Raw genomic sequence first — 24,285 nt, forward strand, 5'->3', positions numbered from 1 at the left:
GAGCAGCGGCTTTACTTTGAGCTCCTCCCGGATGGCAGAGCTTCTCACCCTATCTCTAAGGGAGAGCCCCGCTACCCGGCGGAGGAAACTCATTTCAGCCGCTTGTACCCGTGATCTTGTCCTTTCGGTCATAACCCAAAGCTCATGACCATAGGTGAGGATGGGAACGTAGATCGACCGGTAAATTGAGAGCTTTGCCTTCCGGCTCAGCTCCTTCTTCACCACAACGGATCGATACAGCGTCCGCATTACTGAAGACGCCGCACCGATCCGCCTGTCGATCTCACGATCCACTCTTCCCTCACTCGTGAACAAGACTCCGAGGTACTTAAACTCCTCCACGTGGGGCAAGATCTCCTCCCCAACCCAGAGATGGCACTCCACCCTTTTCCGGGCGAGAACCATGGACTTGGACTTGGAGGTGCTGATTCTCATCCCAGTCGCTTCACACTCGGCTGCGAACCGATCCAGCGAGAGCTGAAGATCCTGGCCAGATGAAGCCATCAGGACCACATCATCTGCAAAAAGCAGAGACCTAATCCTGCAGCCACCAAACCAGAGCCCCTCAACGCCTTGACTGCGCCTAGAAATTCTGTCCATAAAAGTTATGAACAGAATCGGTGACAAAGGGCAGCCTTGGCGGAGTCCAACCCTCACTGGAAACGTGTCCGACTTACTACCGGCAATGCGGACCAAGCTCTGGCACTGAGCATACAGGGAGCGGACTGCCACAATCAGACAGTCCGATACCCCATACTCCCTGAGCACTCCCCACAGGACTTCCCGAGGGACACGGTCGAATGCCTTCTCCAAGTCCACAAAACACATGTAGACTGGTTGGGCAAACTCCCATGCACCCTCAAGGACCCTGCCGAGAGTATAGAGCTGGTCCACAGTTCCACGACCAGGACGAAAACCACACTGTTCCTCCTGAATCCGAGGTTCGACTATCCGGCGTAGCCTCCTCTCCAGTACACCTGAATAGACCTTACCGGGAAGGCTGAGGAGTGTGATCCCACGATAGTTAGAACACACCCTCCGGTTCCCCTTCTTAAAGAGAGGAACCACCACCCCCGTCTGCCAATCCAGTGGTACCGCCCCCGATGTCCACGCGATGCTGCAGAGTCTTGTCAACCAAGACAGCCCCACAGCATCCAGAGCCTTAAGGAACTCCGGGCGGATCTCATCTACCCCCGGGGCCTTGCCACCGAGGAGCTTTTTAACTACCTCAGCAACCTCAGCCCCAGAAATAGGAGAGCCCACCACAGATTCCCCAGGCACTGCTTCCTCATAGGAAGACGTGTTGGTGGGATTGAGGAGGTCTTCGAAGTATTCCCTCCACCGATCCACAACATCCGCAGTCGAGGTCAGCAGAACACCATCCTCGCCATACACGGTGTTGATAGTGCACTGCTTCCCCTTCCTGAGGCGGCGGATGGTGGTCCAGAATTGCTTCGAAGCCGTCTGGAAGTCGTTTTCCATGGCCTCACCGAACTCCTCCCATGTCCGAGTTTTTGCCTCTGCGACCGCTGAAGCCGCACACCGCTTGGCCTGTCGGTACTTGTCCACTGCCTCAGGAGTCCTATGAGCCAAAAGAACCCGATAGGACTCCTTCTTCAGCTTGACGGCATCCCTCACCGCCGGTGTCCACCAACGGGTTCTAGGATTACCGCCACGACAAGCACCAACTACCTTGCGGCCACAGCTCCAATCAGCCGCCTCGACAATAGAGGCGCGGAACATGGTCCATTCGGACTCAATGTCCAGCACCTCCCTCGTGACATGTTCAAAGTTCTTCCGGAGGTGGGAATTGAAACTCTCTCTGACAGGAGACTCTGCTAGACGTTCCCAGCAAACCCTCACAATGCGTTTGGGCCTGCCAGGTCTGTCCGGCATCCTCCCCCACCATCGCAGCCAACTCACCACCAGGTGGTGATCGGTAGAAAGCTCCGCCCCTCTCTTCACCCGAGTGTCCAAAACATGAAGCCGCAAATCCGATGACACAACTACAAAGTGTCATCAAACAGTATTTCTTGACTTTAGGAACTGGCCCATTATATGGCAGCACTCGGTTGTAATACATGTTTCCACCACTTGTGGCAGTAATGACAATATCAAACAAACAAAAGTCTGCAGCTAAAATCATAGAGGAGTTTCTAAAGCGCAAAAAATATGACTAAAGTGTTGAAGCTGAATTTTCATTTGCACTTTCATTTTATAGATGGCTTAGTTAAGAAACCATTGCTAAAGTCATAGAGAAGTTCCTTATGCTCAATAATTATGACTAAGTAGTGAGGCAGTACTTTCCTTTTTACTTTAATTGTATTGATAATTAAGTTAAGAAACATATTAATTTAGTTTATTTATTTTAGGACAACATAATTGTTTATAAAGATGTTTTTTCTTTAAGTATTTGAGTCCCTTCTTATGCAATTTATTTGGTCAGTACTGATTAACATGTGGTTTCATATCATTGAACAAGGTTTTTAACCTGTTAGGTGTAATTAAGTTAGATATGATTTATTGAATACCATTAAAATCAAAAGTGAGATGACTAATTCAGTGTTAATATTTACGTGGGGCCCGGGCTCCTCTGTAGTGGAAAAGTTGGGCCCCGATGTCAAAAAGGTTAAGAACCCCTGGTCTAAAAGTTCAGTTTGAAAATGTTTTTAAGCTTATAATCCTCCATCTTGGTAGTAATCATTCATTTATTCAATAGGCAGAGAATTAAAATATACTTGTTTGACCCCGAAAGGGACATATATATATATATATATATATATATATATATATATATATATATATATATATTTCGTTTTGTTTTTATGATGTATTCATTCAGTGCACTCAGGACATGGCACACTGGACAATAATTGGTAAGTTCGCATATGCACTAAGCAGACATTAAGTTTATAGCGGCAGCCTCATATCAGCTTCCTGCGCTGAACATCAGGAAAAAGTGCAAATTATGAGGTTTTTAGTCTGCCTCACCTGCCTACCTTGACTGCACGTCCCTGCTATGCAGCACTGTAGTACAGGGCCATATTAATTTGCAATTCTGAGACATATTTAACGCCCTAAAAGAGGCCTTTTAGACTAAATTGTGTTAAGGGCAGACGGAATACAATGATTTTCAAATCCGTTTCAACCCATATTCAATTGAATGCACTACAAAGACAAGATATTTGATGTTCAAACTCATAAACTTTATTTTTTTTTTGCAAATACTAATTAACTTAGAATTTCATGGCTGCAACACGTGCCAAAGTAGTTGGGAAAGGGCATGTTTATCACTGTGTTACATGGCCTTTCCTTTTAACAACACTCAGTAAACGTTTGGGAACTGAGGAGACACATTTTTTAAGCATCTTAAGTGGAATTCTTTCCCATTCTTGCTTGATGTACAGCTTAAGTTGTTCAACAGTCCGGGGGTCTCCGTTGTGGTATTTTAGGCTTCATAATGCGCCACACATTTTCAATGGGAGACAGGTCTGGACTACAGGCAAGCCAGTCTAGTACCCGCACTCTTTTACTATGAAGCCACGTTGATGTAACACGTGCCTTGGCATTGTCTTGCTGAAATAAGCAGGGGCGTTCATGGTAACGTTGCTTGGATGACAACATATGTTGCTCCAAAACCTGTATGTACCTTTCAGCATTAATGGCGCCTTCACAGATGTGTAAGTTACCCATGTCTTGGGCACTAATACACCCCCATACCATCACAGATGCTGGCTTTTCAACTTTGCGCCTATAACAATCCGGATGGTTCTTTTCCTCTTTGGTCCAGAGGACACGACGTCCACAGTTTCCAAAAACAATTTGAAATATGGACTCGTCAGACCACAGAACACTTTTCCACTTAGTATCAGTCCATCTTAGATGAGCTCAGGCCCAGCGAAGCCGACAGCGTTTCTGGGTGTTGTTGATAAACGGTTTTCGCCTTACATAGGAGAGTTTTAACTTGCACTTACAGATGTAGCGACCAACTGTAGTTACTGACAGTGGGTTTTTGAAGTGTTCCTGAGCCCATGTGGTGATATCCTTTACACACTGATGTCGCTTGTTGATGCAGTACAGCCTGAGGGATCGAAGGTCACGGGCTTAGCTGCTTGCGTGCAGTGATTGCTCCAGATTCTCTGAACCCTTTGATGATATTACGGACCGTAGATGGTGAAATCCCTAAATTCCTTGCAATAGCTGGTTGAGAAAGGTTTTTCTTAAACTGTTCAACAATTTGCTTACGCATTTGTTGACAAAGTGGTGACCCTCGCCCCATCCTTGTTTGTGAATGACTGAGCATTTCATGGAATCTACTTTTATACCCAATCATGGCACCCACCTGTTCCCAATTTGCCTGTTCACCTGTGGGATGTTCCAAATAAGTGTTTGATGAGCATTCCTCAACGTTATCAGTATTTATTGCCACCTTTCCCAACTTCTTTGTCACGTGTTGCTGGCATCAAATTCTAAAGTTAATGATTATTTGCAAAAAAAAATAATGTTTATCAGTTTGAACATCAAATATGTTGTCTTTGTAGCATATTCAACTGAATATGGGTTGAAAATGATTTGCAAATCATTGTATTCCGTTTATATTTACATCCAGAGGTGGGTAGAGTAGCCAGAAATTGTACTCAAGTAAGAGTACTGTTACTTTAGAGATTTATTACTCAAGTAAAAGTAAGGAGTAGTCACCCAAATATTTACTTGAGTAAAAGTAAAAAGTATGCTGTGAAAAAACTACTAAAGTACTGAGTAACTGATGAGTAACATACACACTCATATCATATATATATATATATATATATATATATATATATATATATATATATATATATACATACATACATACATATACATTGATATATACAGTATATAATTTATAAGTATTTATTTTGCTGTTTTTGTTTACATGTTAAAGGTGTTTTAATGAATATACATGCATGTTTAATATATAGATTCCTTTCATTAATGAAGACAAGAATATAAGTTGGTGTATTACCTGATTCTGATGACATGCATTGATTGTAATCAGACAGTAGTGATGATAACGTCCACGTTTTCAAATGGAGGAGAAGAAAAGTTCCTCCTTTCTGTGCAATACCACATGAAAGTGGTGGGTTTTTGGCATCCTATTTGTCCAGCTTCCATATTCGTTTTTATACACTTTACAAGAAATATATTGGCGTCAAACTCCGTAGCTTGCGAGCTTGTTTGCGCTAGCTTTCGGAGACTCTTGTTTTGAAAGCGCAGGCGCGATGGAGCGGCACTTTTATTGTGAAGACAGGAACGTCCTCATGTGCGGTCAGTCTTGAGGCTTTTGACGGTACGGTTGAAATAAAACAAGTATCTTTTTTCCCTCACACTTTTGATTGATTGATTGGAACTTTTATTATTAGATTGCACAGTACAGTACATATTCCGTACAATTGACCACTAAATGGTAACACCCCAATAAGTTTTTCAACTTGTTTAAGTCAGGTCATGTGACCACCTGGCTCTGTTTGATTGGTCCAACGTCACCAGTGACTGCATCTGATTGGTGGAACGAAGTGAAACGTCACCAGTAAGGCAGGCACTTTGAAGGTCTGTCTGACAGACCAAAACAAATAAAGCGTGCATTAACAGATCGATAAAAATTAGTAGCGAGTAGCGAGCTGAATGTAGATAAAAGTAGCGGAGTAAAAGTAGCGGAGTAAAAGTAGCGTTCCTTCTCTATAAATATACTTAAGTAAAAGTAAAAGTATGTTGCATTAAAACTACTCTTAGAAGTACAATTTATCCCAAAAGTTACTCAAGTAGATGTAACGGAGTAAATGTAGCACGTTACTACCCACCTCTGTTTACATCTAACACAATTTCCCAACTCATATGGAAACGGGGTTTGTAAGACTAGCCTGGGGGTCAGCAAGCCGCAGCTCTAAAGCCGCATGCGGCTCTTTAGCGCCGCCCTAGTGGCTCCCTGGACCTCTTTCAGAGATGTGTGAAAATGGAAAAAGATGAAGGAAAAAAAAAAAAAAGTTTTGTTTTAATATATTTTCTGTAGGAGAACAAACATTACACAAACCTTCCTAGTTGTTAGAAATCCCACTCTTTGTATTAAACATGCTTCACTGATGAAAGTATTTGGCAAGCACCGTTTTGCCCTACTAATTTCAGCGATCCTTGAACTCGTCGTAGTTTGTTTACATGTACAACTTTCTCCGATGCTGCCACAGAAAGACGTGTTTTATGCCACTCCTTCTTTGTCTCATTTTGTCCACCAAACTTTTTATACTGTGAGCTTTGTTGATTTCATTGATTTGCTGGAGTACTAATCAGACATATTTGGTCAATCCACTATTGCTAACATGCTATTTAGGCTAACTGAATGCACATATTGCATCATTATGCCTCATTTGTATGTATATTTGAGCTCATTAAATTTCCTTTTCTTATGCTTTCTGTGTATTTAATTTATATTTGCATGTCTCATGACACATTATCTGTATGTCACATTGCTTGCATTTCTGATAGTTGTTTGTGTGCCATGTTGTTCCAGACCACAGCAAACGTTTCCCAGCTTACAAAGATTGTAATAAATCCATTAGAAGAAGACAGCCTGCCGTTTCCTTAAACTTGGACACACACTTCTATACCTTTGGCAATTCTGAGCCAGTAATTTCCAGAAGTTATCTCATCCTTTGAGAAGCCTCCATTTTACTAATGTTTTCCAATGTTGCAAAAATGTATAGAATAAAAATTAAAATACAACATTTCTGTCAACAAAGATTTGCGTCAGCCTTTGATAGTAGGCCAATATAGCCACTTACATCATGTGTTGCCTTCATTATAACACTTACATAGGGCTTTTAATTTTTTGCGGCTCCAGACAGATTTATTTGTTTGTATTTTTGGTCCAATATGGCTCTTTCAACGTTTTGGGTTGCCGACCCCTGGACTAGGCAGTCTGATACGTAGCCTTGTTTGCTACAATGCGTAACGTCACTTTGATTCCTTTCAGTTTACAACAACCTCCATTATGTCTCAGAAGTGGGAGACAGACCGTCTAAAGTCGGAATTCCGTCTTTTTTAATCTCGGGGAAAAAAAAAAAGATCTCCCGTTTTTTTTTCCGACCCTAAATCAATATTCGAGACGTAGTTTATATTACGCCGTAGTTGATTGGTCGATATGTTCCTTGTGACCAATCAGGACATCTGTTATGAATGATGACGTTAATAACGTCATCATTCATAATGGTTATTACCGCCATTTTCCATATGTAAACGATGTCGGTTCTCGAGAGAAAGGACGCTTTACGAGTAAAAGAAATTGATAAACATGTCAAAAATAAGTTTCGATGGGACTGGATGGAAAGGGAATTCACTGATACTGTTGGGAAGAAGGAAGTTACGACTTTGTTCGGTGATTTTATTCAGAAAATCGATCGTCCCGGAAAGGTTTTGTGCACGTGGTGTCATGATAATATTGACTATGGATCACGAGGTTTCAAGGCTTTGGAAGTACATGCGAAACGCCAAAAACATATGAAACAACTTGAAGCAAGGAAAACGAACTTTTCACTAGCTGGTACTTTTGGATGTCAACCGAAAGTGAGCAAACCTTACGGACTTCATCCTTTGTTTACATCGACAACTGCCGTAGACATCGAGAGGAAAGATCCACCCAAACAACCCACTTCAGTTGCAGACAGGGTTGTTAATAATGAGGTAAGCTAAAAAATATTTGCTTGCGAAATACGCCTGTTTGTTTTAAATATTAACCAATTATTGCTTTGCGAAATATAAATGGTTTTTTCTAAAAATAAAAAGCCACGTGAAAATATATTATGAAATTACAGAAATTCAAAGAGTCGCATTATTGATTCCAGTTAACAATTTATTTGAAATACATTTGCATATAATACTATTTTGTAATATTAAGTTCTTATGTAGTCTCTTGAAACAATATTGTCAGTGGTGTAACAATCTTGAAGGTAAATATTTTCACACTTGTTTCATGCAGTATGTCAGTGTCCTCACATTATTATTATTTCCTATTTTCAAATATGAGTAAACAATACTAAACATGTTTAATTATTTTCATAAATTTATATCCTATATACTATTTTCCTGTAGATAATAACACTGATCAATGTGACACCTGTGGATGTGAAATGAACACAAGATGTAAATATTAGTGACTAAATACTGTTGGGACTGAACCATATACAGTGATTCATTAGGATAATTGGGTTATGTATGTTCTATTAATGATGTTTTCATGTCTTTAAACACTAAAATATTTTCTTCAAATGGTGCTGTCTTTGTTAATTTTAGCATGTTAAATTGGTGAAAAACCAGGAGCTTCGGGGGGCGCCGCCCCCCTTGTCCCCCCACCAGGGACCTGGCTGGGGGCCTTCGTCCCCCAGACCCCCGGAAATTTTTTCAGTCTTTTTCATTGTGGTCAAATCACATGCCTGCAGACTCTACTGGGGGGCAGCATGACAAACAAAAGGAAAGTGAAAGTAAAAAATGACGTAAAATTAGGCATCGTATAACGCTCAGACATTCATATGTCCTTCATGTGTTCTGTGTACAGTGTGAGGGAATGACGTCGGTGATCATTTATGTAGGTACAAGACCTAAAGCCAAATGTCCATCACAATTGCAGGAACAGAACCCGTTAGTAACCCCACTGCCTGTAAATTGATTCACTGATTTTCTGCCAATGATGCGGTGCCTATCCCAGCCCACCTTGGGCCAAAGGCAGACTGATCATTAATCCCCAAACTCATCTCGCGGGCTGGATAGAACCTGTTCGTGGGCCTGATCCAGCTTGCTTGTTTGACACCCCTGGCTTAATCCATTCCATAATTTAGCCGTTAGTGAAGAAAAATCCTTTAACCGCAGGGGAAAGAAGTGGCGGTTTATACAAATTGTTAGACAGAAATGTCAAAAATCGCAAACCCTGTTGCTTCCGACACCCCTGACACCTTGCCACGGTGTCAACCCACTATTTAAGAAACAATGCAGTAAAGTAATCTACACCAGGGCTTTTTAACTGAATTATTTTCTAGGGGCCACATCACCAGAAAGTGAGGGTGGCCACACTTCTATCTTTCACTATCATTCTTATTTTAAGAACCATCATCCTCTGTAGTGGAAATTAGTTTTTAGTGTATTTATTTTGAGTTTTTGGGGTTACAAATAAAAAAATAAAAACATGCACTGTTGTGCAAAATTTTAGTGTCCACTGCAATGGACGCTGTTCTCTTAAGAGGTTGAAATATAAATGCAAGTATCTGCCAATGTGTTTACACTGGTCCATGCAACAGGAGCACTAGTGTTTTTTAGGAATTTGCTGCAAAAATGTTAGTTTCTACGAGGGTTGTACGGTATACCGGTATTAGTATAGTACCGCGATACTCACAATCATATTCGGTACTATACCGCCTCTGAAAAGTACCGGTCCACCACGCCCCTGTCGTTGTCACGTGGTGTCATTGCTGGTTTACGAGCAGACGAGCATGTTCGGTAGCGCACAATCACGGAATACTTACAGACAGACACAGTGTGTAGACCAGGGGTCCCCAAACTACGGCCCGCCAGCGTCCATAATCCGGCCCGCGTGTAGTCCAGAGTAAAAAAAAAAAAGAACTATTTATTTTTATTTTTTTATTTATCATTATTATTTGTTTATCTGTCCTTTTTCGCCTATCCATCAATCCATTTTCTACCGCTTGTTACTGGGTCTCCTAGGCCATGGGTCGGCAACCCGCGGCTTTGATCACTCTGATGCGGCTCAGCTGCATTCTTGCCAACCCCCCCAATTTTTCCGGGAGGTTTCCGGATTTCAGTGCCTCTCCCGGAAATCTCCCGGGGCAAACATTCTCCGATTTTCACCCGGACAACAATATTGAGGGCGTGCCGTGATGGCACTACCTTTAACGTCCTCTACAACATGTCGTCGCGTCTGCTTTTACACCATACTCTCTGCGTGCCGGCCCGGTCACATGTAGTATGCGACCTCTGCTTACCCACGTAAGTGACTGCAAGCCATACTTGGTCAACAGCCATACAGATTACACTGAGGGTTGTGATATAAACAACTTTAACACTCTTACTAATATGCGCCACACTGTGAACCCACACCAAACAAGAATGACAAACACATTTTGGGAGAACATCCGCACTGTAACACAACATAAACACAACAGAACAAATACCCAGAATCCCATGCATCCCTAACTCTTCCGGACTACATTATACACCTCCCAGCCCACCTCAACCGACGCGCGGAGGTATATGTATATGTGTGTATATATATATATATATATATATATATATATGTATGTGTGGGAAAAAAAATCACAAGACTATTTCATCTCTACAGGCCTGTTTCATGAGGGGGGGTACCCTCAATCATCAGGAGATTTTAATGGGAGCATTCGTATACCATGGTTTATATAGGGCACAGAGTGGGTGGGTACAGGCTGGCGTAGGGGCGTGGTGATTGGCTCATGTGTTACCTAGGAGGTGTTTCCGTCTATGGCGGCATGCTGTTACAATTTCGCTGCGCTTGTTGAGGGATGACAGGTCTGGACGGTAAATAATAAACAGTTTCTCTTTCAAGCATAGGTTGCATCTTTTATTACCACTATTGTAAGGTGTGCTGGATGCAAGAATTTGCCATGTTATTGAATATTCAACATTATTGTCTTTGAGATCCCAAATGTGTTTGCTGAGTTCTGTGGTATTTCGCAGGTTTTGGTTCCTGAAAGAAGCCTTGTGATTGTTCCATCTGGTTTTGAATTCTCCCTCGGTTAATCCTACATATGTGTCGGATGTGTTAATGTCCTTGCGTATTACCTTAGATTGGTAGACAACTGATGTTTGTAAGCACCCCCCGTTGAGAGGGCAATCAGGTTTCTTTCGACAGTTACAGCCTTTGTTGGTTTTGGAGTCGCTCTGTCTGGGGGCCGACGGCTCATTTGCAATTGTTTTGTTGTGGTTTGAGATGATTTGTCGTATATTGTTCATGCAGCTGTAGCTCAATTTAATGTTGTTCTTGTTGAATACTTTTCTTAGGATGTTGTCTTTGGGAAAGTGTTTGTCAATCAGATTGAGGAATTTGTGTCCAATGTTAGTTGAGACGTTTTTGCTGTATGGGGGGTTGTACCAGATGATGTCGTTTCGTTTTCTGTTCTTTTTTGGCTGGTTTCCTGGCGTGGGTTCATAGGTGAGGGTGAAATTGTATCCGCTTTCATCAAGGGCTTTTTGGTACGGGGGGTTGCTTGGTCAAATTCAGCTTTGCTAGATGACAGCATCGATAGCCTTTTATTGATTCCGGTAGGTATTCTTTTCGTGGTGGTAGGTGGGTGGTTGCTGTCATGGACATATGGACATACCAGAACACCACACCTTACTGGACAGAAGCATCACCAAATCATACAAAAAAGCGCAACCCAACACCTTACAGAACATCCACCTGGAAAATAAAAGGATCGCGGCTGAACTGGACATTGAGGACAGGGTGGACGCCACAGCCAACAAGGAAGCCTTCATCACATTGAAGGACCACAAACCCAACTTCGCAAATAACCCAACATGCCGACTAATAAACCCAACTAAATCTGAAATAGGAAAAATCAGCAAAATAATCCTGGACGGAGTCAACACAAAAATCAAGGACAAAACACCACTCAACCAATGGAGAAATACAGCAGCAGTAATCAAATGGTTCAACAACATCCAAGACAAACAACAGCACAACTTTATCTCCTTTGATATCGAGGAATTTTACCCTTCCATCACGCAAGACCTACTGACTCAAGCACTAGACTTCGCCTCAGACTACGACTCAATCACAGGCAACGAAAGAAACATCATCATCCACGCAAAAAACTCCATTCTCATCCACAACAGTACACCATGGCAAAAAAAGAACAATGCAACATTTGACGTCACTATGGGAAGTTTTGACGGAGCAGAAACGTGTGAACTCGTTGGGAGTTTCCTCCTCTCCCAGCTCGCTAGCCTCAATCTGAACCTTGGTATTTACCGTGATGACGGACTGGCAGTGTGTCGCGCCTCGCCAAGGAGCAGCGAGAATACCAAGAAGCGCATATGCCAAATTTTCAAAGAGAACGGCCTACGGATCACGATTGAAGCCAACAAGCAAACCGTCAACTTCCTTGACGTCACTTTCAACCTGAGAAATAACAGCTACCAACCATTCACGAAACCCAACACAACATTCCAATACGTGCACCATGACAGCAACCACCCACCCACCACCATGAAAAGAATACCTACCGGAATCAATAAAAGGCTATCGATGCTGTCATCTAGCAAAGCTGAATTTGACCAAGCAACCCCCCGTACCAAAAAGCCCTTGATGAAAGCGGATACAATTTCACCCTCACCTATGAACCCACGCCAGGAAACCAGCCAAAAAAGAACAGAAAACGAAACGACATCATCTGGTACAACCCCCCATACAGCAAAAACGTCTCAACTAACATTGGACACAAATTCCTCAATCTGATTGACAAACACTTTCCCAAAGACAACATCCTAAGAAAAGTATTCAACAAGAACAACATTAAATTGAGCTACAGCTGCATGAACAATATACGACAAATCATCTCAAACCACAACAAAACAATTGCAAATGAGCCGTCGGCCCCCAGACAGAGCGACTCCAAAACCAACAAAGGCTGTAACTGTTGAAAGAAACCTGATTGCCCTCTCAACGGGGGGTGCTTACAAACATCAGTTGTCTACCAATCTAAGGTAATACGCAAGGACATTAACACATCCGACACATATGTAGGATTAACCGAGGGAGAATTCAAAACCAGATGGAACAATCACAAGGCTTCTTTCAGGAACCAAAACCTGCGAAATACCACAGAACTCAGCAAACACATTTGGGACCTCAAAGACAATAATGTTGAATATTCAATAACATGGCAAATTCTTGCATCCAGCACACCTTACAATAGTGGTAATAAAAGATGCAACCTATGCTTGAAAGAGAAACTGTTTATTATTTACCGTCCAGACCTGTCATCCCTCAACAAGCGCAGCGAAATTGTAACAGCATGCCGCCATAGACGGAAACACCTCCTAGGTAACACATGAGCCAATCACCACGCCCCTACGCCAGCCTGTACCCACCCACTCTGTGCCCTATATAAACCATGGTATGCGAATGCTCCCATTAAAATCTCCTGATGATTGAGGGTACCCCCCCTCATGAAACAGGCCTGTAGAGATGAAATAGTCTTGTGATTTTTTTTCCCACACATACATATATTGCGCTCTACTACGGTATCGAGCACTATTTTTTGGATAACCTTATTAAGATATATATATATATATATATATCCCGGCCCCTGGCCAAATTGTTTTAACCCAATGCGGCCCCTGGGTCAAAAAGTTTGGGGACCCCTGGTGTAGACAGAAAAGGGAGAACGGACGCATTTTGGCTTAAAAACTAACAATAAAGGTGAACACTGAAACACTAGCGGCGAACGTCCATTCACAGTCAGCATTGTTTTAGCTACTTCTAAATCACTAATCCTCACGACAAATAAAGTATGTTTCTTACAAGTATCATCCCTGCAAGATGAGGAATAGCTAAACATTTTTCACTACACACCGTAGCTCACCGGCGTCACAATGTAAACAAATGCCATTGGTGGATCTACACCTAACATCCACTGTAATGATACCAAGTACAGAAACGTATACTACTATGATTACGTCGATATTTTTTGGCATCACATCTTCTTTTGTTTTTAAAAAATTCATATCATGTTTAAAAACTCAGTAAATACGTCCTTGGACACATAAGTGTCATGAGCCGTGGTCCGGATCATGTTTTCTGTTAGTTTTGGTTTTGTTACCATAGCTACTTATTATTTTCACCTGCCTCTGGTTAGTGGTCCCACGCTCAGCTGCTGTCAACCACTAATCAGAGAGCTATTTATTCAACTTGCTCTCCACGCTCAGTCTGGCGTCATTGTTCGCTTCATGTCTGGTTTCATGCTAAGTATTTGCTACATGCACCTGTCACGTAAGTTCTCTATGTCCTTAGTCTATGTTAAGTGTTAGCTTTTGTTTCAAGTGCGATCAGCGCGTTGTGCCTTCGCCTTGTTTTCCGTTTTTGTACCCTTTTGCGTTCCAATTTTAAAATATGTTCCTACCTGCAAGTCCTGTCCGGAGTGATCCGTTTGCATCCCGAGGGAACAAACCTCCCCCCCCCGCCGTGAGAATGAGGACTTTGAATATGACCAATGTTTGATCCTGTAACTACATGGTATCGGATTGATACCCAAATTTGTGGTATCATCCAAAACTAATGTAAAGCATCCAAACAACAGAAGAATAAATGATTATTACATTTTAGCAGAAGTGTAGATATAACACGTGAAAAGAGAAAGTAAGCAGATATAAACAGTAAATGAACAAGTAGATTAATAATTCATTTTCTACCACTTGTCCTTAATAATGTTGACAAAATAATAGAATGGAAAATGACACAATATGTTACTGCATACGTCAGCAGACTAATTAGCAGAGGTGGGACCAAGTCATTGCTTTGCAAGTCACAAGTAAGTCTCAAGTCTTTGCCCTCAAGTCTCGAGTCAAGTCCCGAGTCAAGACAGGCAAGCCCCGAGTCAAGACAGGCAAGCCCCTAGTCAAGTCCAAAGTCAAGACTGGAAAGACTCAAGACAAGTCCCAAGTCCTGCATTTTGAGTTTCGAGTCCTTTCAAGTCCTTTTAACCACAGACTAATATATTTACACAGATTGTGTATGCTTTTAAAACGCTGTATTTATTTATTAAAACAAGTGCATTTGAAATTGCAGGGGAAAAAAATAGTGCTGACATTGCACTTCATAATAGCACTATTAACCAGTCACTTTAAACATTTAACTCATTCCTTTACAGAATAAACACATTTGAAAAAACAAGTGCCACTGTACTTATTTGCACAAAAGTGTTATCATTGTATTTCCATGGCATATTGCATTGTAACTAGTTCCACAGCAGTTTCTATCCTGTTCTTACCTTATCTCATTGATCTCATCTCATACTGTATGTGTGTTCATGTGTGTGTGTACATGAAAAACATAACATATACATGAACATAACAATGAACAGAGTTGTACTTTTTAGATATCAGGGCCCTATGCAATATTTACACATTCTTAATATAGTATACATTTTAACTGACCTTTATTTGACTATGTTTGTCGTTTTGTAGGTGGCTAAAATACGCGAAGCTGCTGACCGCCGTCTAACGTTACGTTACTGTGTGTGATACATTGACTAACGTAACGTTATGTGTAGGTACTTCATGCAACCCTGCTTAAAAAAAAATCACTTGACAAAAAGTATGAATAAGGTAGCGAACTGCAGTGGACGCAACATATTGCCGTGTTTGCAATGACGTTATAACCATAAACATCTTATAAGTGGACGCAGCATTGGTTGCTGTGACGTGAGCAATTTGGCCATCATCTTGAAGTGGTGATGAGGAGCTGGCGAGCAGCCTAAACTGACAGTTGACAGGTAGAAATCAAAGATGGTGTTCAGTGTTTTCCTGCTCAAATGAGCGGACTGTTGAAAATAGGAATCGGGGGGATTACTTTTCTTAAGTAAGATTTAACATTATAGTACTATTGGTTGTATTTTATGAAAATAATATTACCACAAAGTTGAGAAAGAGCAAAGATCTTCAATATTTGTATGTGAAAATCACAAATTAATCTTCTGGGGGAGGATGACGGCCCTACAGGAGTTTGGTTTACAAACTTTCAGCCCCACCTAAAACAAAATTCACCAGCCGCCACTGATTATGATGCATTCTCATTTTAGGCAAAATATAAGACAATACTTTCTTAACAGTATAATTGTAACCAGGAATAAGTCTTCAAGTAACAATATTCAAATACTAACATTGTTGGGTAAGACAGAATTTGGTTTTATTCTGAATCCAGTGAAACAGTTTGGTGGTTTTAGCTGATATAAAGACTTTCAGGTGTTTATGTATGTTTAAGTATTTGGCAGACGCTTTTATCCAAAGTGACATACATAAAAAAATACATTAAAAACAATCACTGTAAACATTATCATTTAAGGGAAGAATGTAATACAAAATATCAATACAAAGTGTCAAGACAGAATAAACTCAGAGATACAGTCTATAAGATATATAGATATCTAATGTATTCATACATTGTTTATATAGGATATACGCATGTATATATAACCTACTCATATTGTTTCTTCAATTTAAAAATAGCTCACCACTCCAAGATGGCGGCCCCACGTCTCGTCAGCGCCAGTAGGCAGTAGCGATTGATGCTGCGTACCCTTAGAAGGTGTCTATGGTTATAATGTTAGCATTGAGTTTACAGCCTCACTGATTTAACTACACAGCAAATAAAAGTCACGTTACTTAGCCAATAAACGCTAGCTTCCATTCAAAACTTACCCTTCTTTGTGCATCAAATGTCGAACGAAGTTGGAAGTTGTTGCGTCTCCGTCTGTAATATTCGAACTGCGTGATTTGCATACTGCAATTCATTTTTTGTTCACCAAGTGCCATCCATCCATCATCTTCCGCTTATCCGAGGTTGGGTCGCGGGGCAGCAGCCTAAGCAGGGAAGCCCAGACTTCCCTCTCCCCAGCCACTTTGTCCAGCTCCTCCCGGGGGATCCCGAGGCATTCCCAGGCCAGCCGGGAGAGATTGTCTTCCCAACGTGTCCTAGGTCTTCCCCGTGGCCTCCTACCGGTCGGACGTGCCCGGGAGGCGTTCGGGTGGCATCCTGACCAAATGCCCGAACCACCTCATCTGGCTCCTCTCGATGTGGAGGAGCAGCGGCTTTACTTTGAGCTCCTCCCGGATGACAGAGCTTCTCACCCTATCTCTAAGGGAGAGACCCGCCACCCGGCGGAGGAAACTCATTTCGGCCGCTTGTACCCGTGATCTTGTCCTATCGGTCATGACCCAAAGCTCATGACCATAGGTGAGGATGGGAACGTAGATCGACCGGTAAATCGAGAGCTTTGCCTTCCGGCTCAGCTCCTTCTTCACCACAACGGATCGATACAGCGTCCGCATTACTGAAGATGCCGCACCGATCCGCCTGTCGATCTCACGATCCACTCTTCCCTTACTCGTGAACAAGACTCCGAGGTACTTTAACTCCTCCACTTGGGGCAAGATCTCCTCCCCAACCCGGAGATGGCACTCCACCCTTTTCCGGGCGAGAACCATGGACTCGGACTTGGAGGTGCTGATTCCCATCCCAGTCGCTTCACACTCGGCTGTGAATCGATCCAGTGAGAGATGAAGATCTTGGCCAGATGAAGCCATCAGGACCACATCATCTGCAAATAGCAGAGACCTAATCCTGCAGCCACCAAACCAGATACCCTCAACGCCCTGACTGCGCCTAGAAATTATGTCCATGAAGGTTATGAACAGAATCGGTGACAAAGGGCAGCCTTGGCGGAGTCCAACCCTCACTGGAAATGGGTCCGACTTACTGCCGGCAATGCGGACCAAGCTCTGACACTGATTATACAGGGAGCGAACCGCCACAATAAGACAGTCCTTTACCCCATGCTCTCTGAGCACTCCCCACAGGACTTCCCGGGGTACACGGTCGAATGCCTTCTCCAAGTCCACAAAGCACATGTAGACTGGTTGGGCAAACTCCTATGCACCCTCAAGGACCCTGCCGAGAGTATAGAGCTGGTCCACAGTTCCACGACCAGGACGAAAACCTCACTGTTCCTCCTGAATCTGAGGTTCGACTATCCGGCGTAGCCTCCTCTCCAGTACACCTGAATAGACTTTACCGGGAAGGCTGAGAAGTGTGATCCCACGATAGTTGGAACACACCCTCCGGTTCCCCTTCTTAAAGAGAGGAACCACCACCCTGGTCTGCCAATCCACCAAGTGGTAGTTTTTATACCTGAACGAAACCAACTTTGGCATAATTGTTTTTCACTGGTGCGTTGTTTGACAACTCTTCTTCATTGGATCTCCTGCAAATTGATTGGATAAATGCTGTGGGATGAAAACAACGTATATCTAATTTGATTAGCTATTGTACTGAGAGCACACACGCTGATATACACAGACGTAGAAAATGAAAGATACGGAGCGCTCCTGAATAACTTTTTAATCTTTGGGTTTTGTGGAAAGTAGCAAGTCTTGTCAAGTCAAAAGGCTCAAGTCCAAGTGAAGTCACAAGTCATTGATGTTAAAGTCTAAGTCGAGTTGCAAGTCTCGTTACATTTTGTCAAGTCGAGTCTAAAGTCATCAAATTCATGACTCGAGTCTGACTCGAGTCCAGGTCATGTGACTCGAATCCACACCTCTGCTAATTAGGAGCCTTCGCTTGCTTACTTACTAATAAAGGACAAGTTGTCATGTATGTTCACTATTTTATTTAAGGATAAACTTGCAATAAGAAACATATGTTTAATGTACTGTAAGGTTTTTTGTTAAAATAAAGCCAATAATGCAATTTTTTGTGATCCCCTTTATTTAGAAAAGTATTGAAAAGTACCGAAAAGATCAAAATAATTTTGGTACCGGTACCAAAATATTGGTATCGTGACAACACTAGTCTCTACTCTCGACCAAGATTTGGACTGAACACAAGGGCTGGTCTGGTGTAATTAGATTTTGCCCGTGGGCTGCCAGTTGAATAGCCCTGCACTACACCGATGACCAGCGTAGAATACACTTCTGATAAATGATAGCAATATTAAAGGCCTACTGAAATGCGATTTTCTTATTTAAACGAGGATAGCAGGTCCATTTTATGTGTCAAACTTGATCATTTTGCGATATTGCCATATTTTTGCTGAAAGGATTTAGTAGAGAACATCGACGATAAAGTTCGCAACTTTTGATCGTTGATAAAAAAGCCTTGCCTGTACCGGAAGTAGCAGACGAGTAGCGTGACGTCACAGGTTGTGGAGCTCCTCACATCTGCACATTGTTTACAATCATGGCCACCAGGAGCGAGAGCGATTCGGACCGAGAAAGCAACGATTTCCCCATTAATTTGAGCGAGGATGAAAGATTTGTGGATGAGGAAAGTGAGAGTGAAGGACTAGAGGGCAGTGGGAGCGATTCAGATAGGGAAGATGCTGTGAGAGGCGGGTGGGACCTGATATTCAGCTGGGAATGACTAAAACAGTAAATCAACACAAGACATATATATACTCTATTAGCCACAACACAACCAGGCTTATATTTAATATGCCACAAATTAATCCCGCATAACAAACAGCTCCCCCCTCCCGTCCATATAACCCGCCAATACAACTCAAACACCTGCACAACACACTCAATCCCACAGCCCAAAGTACCGTTCACCTCCCCAAAGTTCATACAGCACATATATTTCCCCAAAGTTACGTACGTGGCATGCACATAGCGGCACGCACGTACGGGCAAGCGATCAAATGTTTGGAAGCCGCAGCTGCATGCGTACTCACGGTACCGTGTCTGCGCATCCAACTCAAAGTCCTCCTGGTAAGAGTCTCTGTTGTCCCAGTTCTCCACAGGCCAATGGTAAAGCTTGACTGTCATCTTCTGGGAATTGTAAACAATGAAACACTGGCTGCGTTTGTGTTGCTGCAGTCGGCCGCAATACACCGCTTCCCACCTACAGTTTTCTTCTTTGCTGTCTCCATTGTTCATTGAACAAATTGCAAAAGATTCACCAACACAGATGTCCAGAATACTGTGGAATTTTGCGATGAAAACAGACGACTTAATAGCTGGCCACAATGCTGTCCCAAAATTTTCAGCAGGATATTTCTCGCGAAATTTAAAATTGCACTTTAGTAAGCTAACCCGGCCGTATTGGCATGTGTTGCAATGTTAAGATTTCATCATTGATATATAAACTATCAGACTGCGTGGTCGGTAGTAGTGGGTTTCAGTAGGCCTTTAAAACTAATATGACAAGTTATTTTTCATGTACAGAAGATCCTGTTTTCACCTTTATCCCTTACCCATTTCCACTCACCCCCAACTGTTTTTGTTTTGTGTTTTGCAGGTAGCAGGTATTTTCCAAGATGCCAGTATTGGAAACACTATCAACATTGTTGTCGTTCGACTCATACTACTGGAGCAGGATGAGGTGAAATTCTAAGACTTCATTTTCGTCGTGATTGAGACGTTAATTCAAGTCCACAGCATGGCAATAACCTTTCTGAACAAGGCCTCAGAGCTCAGTGCTTATTTGAGTGGCCTTGATTGAAGGCTGCCTCAAGGTGAAACTCAAACTGCAATTTCGTGTTTCACATTCTTCGAATAGTTTAGCCAGCAGGCCAACTGATTTGCTCCCCGCATTTTTACAATCATACCCATTTGACACAGAGGCCTGAAGATATGACAACTTTTGGTCACCTCCAACTGGGGTGGGAACACTAATTGTATCCCACAGGGAGTACATGTGAATACACCGGATTCATAATTGGCCTCTGCATCCGCGTAGGTTTTTCATGTGCAAAACACAGGTCAATGTTTCATTCCGCTTTCAAGTTTGTAACAGTCCTTGAGCCAGAATGACTATACATTTAAAGTTGGACTAAATCCTTACTTTATTGCTTATACAGCAGTACCTCACCTTACTAGCTCAATTGGTTTCACGATCGAGCTCAATACTCAAAACACTTGTGAATCAAATCAGCACAGCCCATTGAAATCCATTTCATCTGAGATTGGGCCACACAAAACACCTCAATTATAGCATGCCTTTTAAAAATAAAAAAAAGTAAATTTTGGATAATAAATATTGTATGAAAAACAATACAATATTCACAGATAATATATTCTGTATTATCAGAACCACAAGTTGCTTTACATTGGAATAATTAGTGTCTATACCAGGGGTGTCAAACGTACGTCCCGTGGGCTGGATCAGGACCGCGAACAGGTTTTATCCAGCCCGCGGGATGAGTTTACTAAGTATAAAAATGAGCCGAAATTTTTTAATGAAAGAAACTGCTGTTCTAAATGTCGCCACTAGATGACGCAATAGCAATTTGTGGTATCTTTGTAGATTATGCTACATATGTAAAAAAAACAACAACAAAAAAACATATGAAAATGAGCAAACTACATAAATAACATCCCGTAATTTGATTTTGATATTATTTTTGTATCTTGATAGATTGAAAATTAACACCAATGAGTTGACTGATGAACATTATCACATGATTTATTCAGAAAGTATAAATAACGACAAATAAAGATAGAATACTATTAACCGCAACATTTAAGTGTAAAACAAACCCAACAACATTATGATTTGTACATTTCCAGAATGTGCTTTTTCTATTTTTAAACAAAGAAAACAATCTGAAGTTGTCTTTATTTTTAAGTTATCGTGCCGTGATTTTACCAGTTTGGCCCACTTGTGAGTAGATTTTTCTCCATATGGCCCCCGATCTAAAATGAGTTTGACACCTCTGGTCTATACTCTACTTTTATTCTAGTGTATTTTTATTGTCTGATTTATTGCCCTCCTTTTTCTGTTGCTGCTACAAATGACTTAATTTACCCATAATTTGAATGTATTTGAATGTATTAATGGAAAACCCCTTGAGATGCAGCATCTCGTTTTCAAGGGGGACCAAAGACATTTAAAATTAACACAATACAGTACAACACAGGACAAGTTACACAACAATTAGTTTTCTGTATACCATAAAATATACTACAATAGTTTATGAAGTAATAATGTACAGCATACAGAATGGAGAGCGACCGTGGTTTCACGTATAAGGTTGGATAGTCTGACTTGCAAGTTGATTGTTTTTCAATAAATAAATAAATAAATATCATCCGCTTCTTCTTCTCAGCAGTGTCCTTAACACTCACTCTTTCCATTCCCATGTTTGTAAAACAACGAGATGTCGGTCTGTGGCTAAAAGCTATTACTTGCGAGGGGTGTTTTTGGGCCCATCTTAAAGGGGAACTGCGCTTTTTTTGGAATTCACTATTATTATGAGAGACATAACAATAGATGTTATTTTTATTTTTTGCATTCTAAATATTTAATACATGCGATCAAAAGTCCGCTTACAATGGAGCCTATGAGAGCTGCGCGATTCCAACTAGTATATTGTGAATAATGAGAACAGGAAGTGAACAAAAGTTTTAGCAACTGCTATGTAAAGGAAAAGGGGTAGGATTAAATAAGCTCTGCTTCTTCCTACTCCTTTTCGAACATGTTGAATAGAGAAACTGGACATTGTGATGTATCATGTTGTATGCATGCATGTTCGAAATAAACTCAAACTCAACTCAACTACAAAGCCCTTAAAAAACACCTACATTGAGGTTGTATATACATGATGTAAGTATACTGTATATGTAATGTAGTAACGGGCACATTTACCGTATTTTTCGGACTATAAGTCGCAGTTTTTTTCATAGACTTATACTCGGGAGCGACTTATGTGGGAAATTATTAACACATTACCGTAAAATATCACATAATATTATTTAGCTCATTCACGTAAGAGACTAGACGTATAAGATTTCATGGGATTTAGCGATTAGGAGTGACAGATTGTTTGGTAAACGTATAGCATGTTCTATATGTTATAGTTATTTGAATGACTCTTACCATAATATGTTACGTTAACATACCAGGCACGTTCTCAATTGGTTATTTATGTGTCATATAACGTACACTTATTCAGCCTGTTGTTCACTATTTTTTATTTATTTTAAATTGCCTTTCAGATGTCTATTCTTGGTGTTGGGTTTTATCAAATAAATTTCCCCAAAAAATGCAACTTATACTCCAGTGCGACTTATATATGTTTTTTTCCTTCTTTATTATGCATTTTCGGCCGGTGCGACTTCTACTCCTGAGCGACTTATACTCCAAAAAATACGGTATGCACATAATAAAACATCACTTACCCGTACAAGGTCTGCTGTCATTAAGACGCCAACTGCTAGGATGTTAATATTTTTTGCCATTTAGATCAGTGGTTCTTAACCTGGGTTCGATCGAACCCTAGGGGTTCGGTGAGTCGGCCTCAGGGGTTCGGCGTAGGTCGAGACACACCCGACTCATCATGTAAATAAAAACTTCTCCCAATCGGCGTATTATGGATACGGCAACAGCAGAAGTCACACTGATTTGCAGGTGTGTAATTTGTTGTGAGTTCATGCACTGTGTTGGTTTTGTTCTTTGAACAAGGTGATGTTCATGCATGGTTTATGTTGTGCGCCGGTAAAAAAACAAATACTTTGTCTTGAATTTGAAAAAATATATATATATATATATATATTTTTCACTAAAGAAGGTTCGGTGAATGCGCATTTGAAACCGGTGGGGTTCGGTACCTCCAACAAGGTTAAGAACCACTGATTTAGATGAAAAATGTCTCATAATCCTAACGAAGAAAGTGGTAGGGAAACTGCGGGGGGGACCAAGTGTCTTTTTGTGTCATTCTGGCCATTTTCGGGTCTTAAATGGCTGTCAGAATACCTTGTCGGAATACCTACTCAGACTTGTTCTGTCCAGGTGAGATGCATGATTTATGATCTAGAGTAAACTTACAGGGAGCTAAGAAGCGAGGAAGCAGCAGACCACTCAATGATGTAAACATAGGTACACACCAGAATGATCATTGCGCCGCTATAAATAGTTTGTCTGCGTTAGCGCTTATAAAAACAATATCACTAATACTTGGTTGATATTCACGTCACGAAATGTAAATCGAGTATTGTTGGCGGTTTTTCAATGGTTATTTATTGGATTTTATGGGCGAAATAGTGGGGGTCCCCATTGGTTCTGCTTTAAGCAGACTTTTGTTTAAGTTTAATGTGTAGAATACATTAAAAAAAATCCATCCGTCGTCATGTCTTTCATAATGATTGTGAACGATTCCAAATTCAAAAAAAAGTGCAGTTCCCCAAAGGTTCATTCTGATAATCACTACGCTCCACTAGTGATGGGGAAGTTTGTAATCCCTTCAAATGTATGCTTGCAACTTAAAGTATAACCAAAAGAAGAGGCACAGCCCGTATGTCAAAATACTTGTAAGTTGAAGTACAACTGTGAATAAAAATATATTGGTTAACAATTAATCTGACGTCATTTAGTGTAGTGAACTGTTTAATCAGATATGTGTTAAAACGTGTTCTGCATGCTTGCAGAAATATCTAAAGATCCAGAAAACCACTTATACCTGAATCTAAGCTAAATGTGAATATACATTCTTGCTC

At 41.4% G+C, this 24,285-nt stretch overlaps 1 protein-coding gene across 1 annotated transcript in view; it reads left to right on the top strand.

Moving 5' to 3' along the window:
* adamts7 (a disintegrin-like and metallopeptidase (reprolysin type) with thrombospondin type 1 motif, 7) overlaps positions 1-24,285 on the top strand; it is a 310,295-nt gene that overhangs the window by 89,901 nt on the left and 196,109 nt on the right. The window contains exon 5 of the mRNA XM_061974905.2: positions 20,090-20,173. Coding sequence (XP_061830889.2) covers positions 20,090-20,173 — 84 coding nt within the window. The remainder of the gene's footprint in view (positions 1-20,089; positions 20,174-24,285) is intronic.

Source organism: Nerophis lumbriciformis, linkage group LG15 (assembly GCF_033978685.3).
Source record: "Nerophis lumbriciformis linkage group LG15, RoL_Nlum_v2.1, whole genome shotgun sequence".
In the NCBI taxonomy this organism is placed as follows: Eukaryota; Metazoa; Chordata; class Actinopteri; order Syngnathiformes; family Syngnathidae; genus Nerophis; species Nerophis lumbriciformis.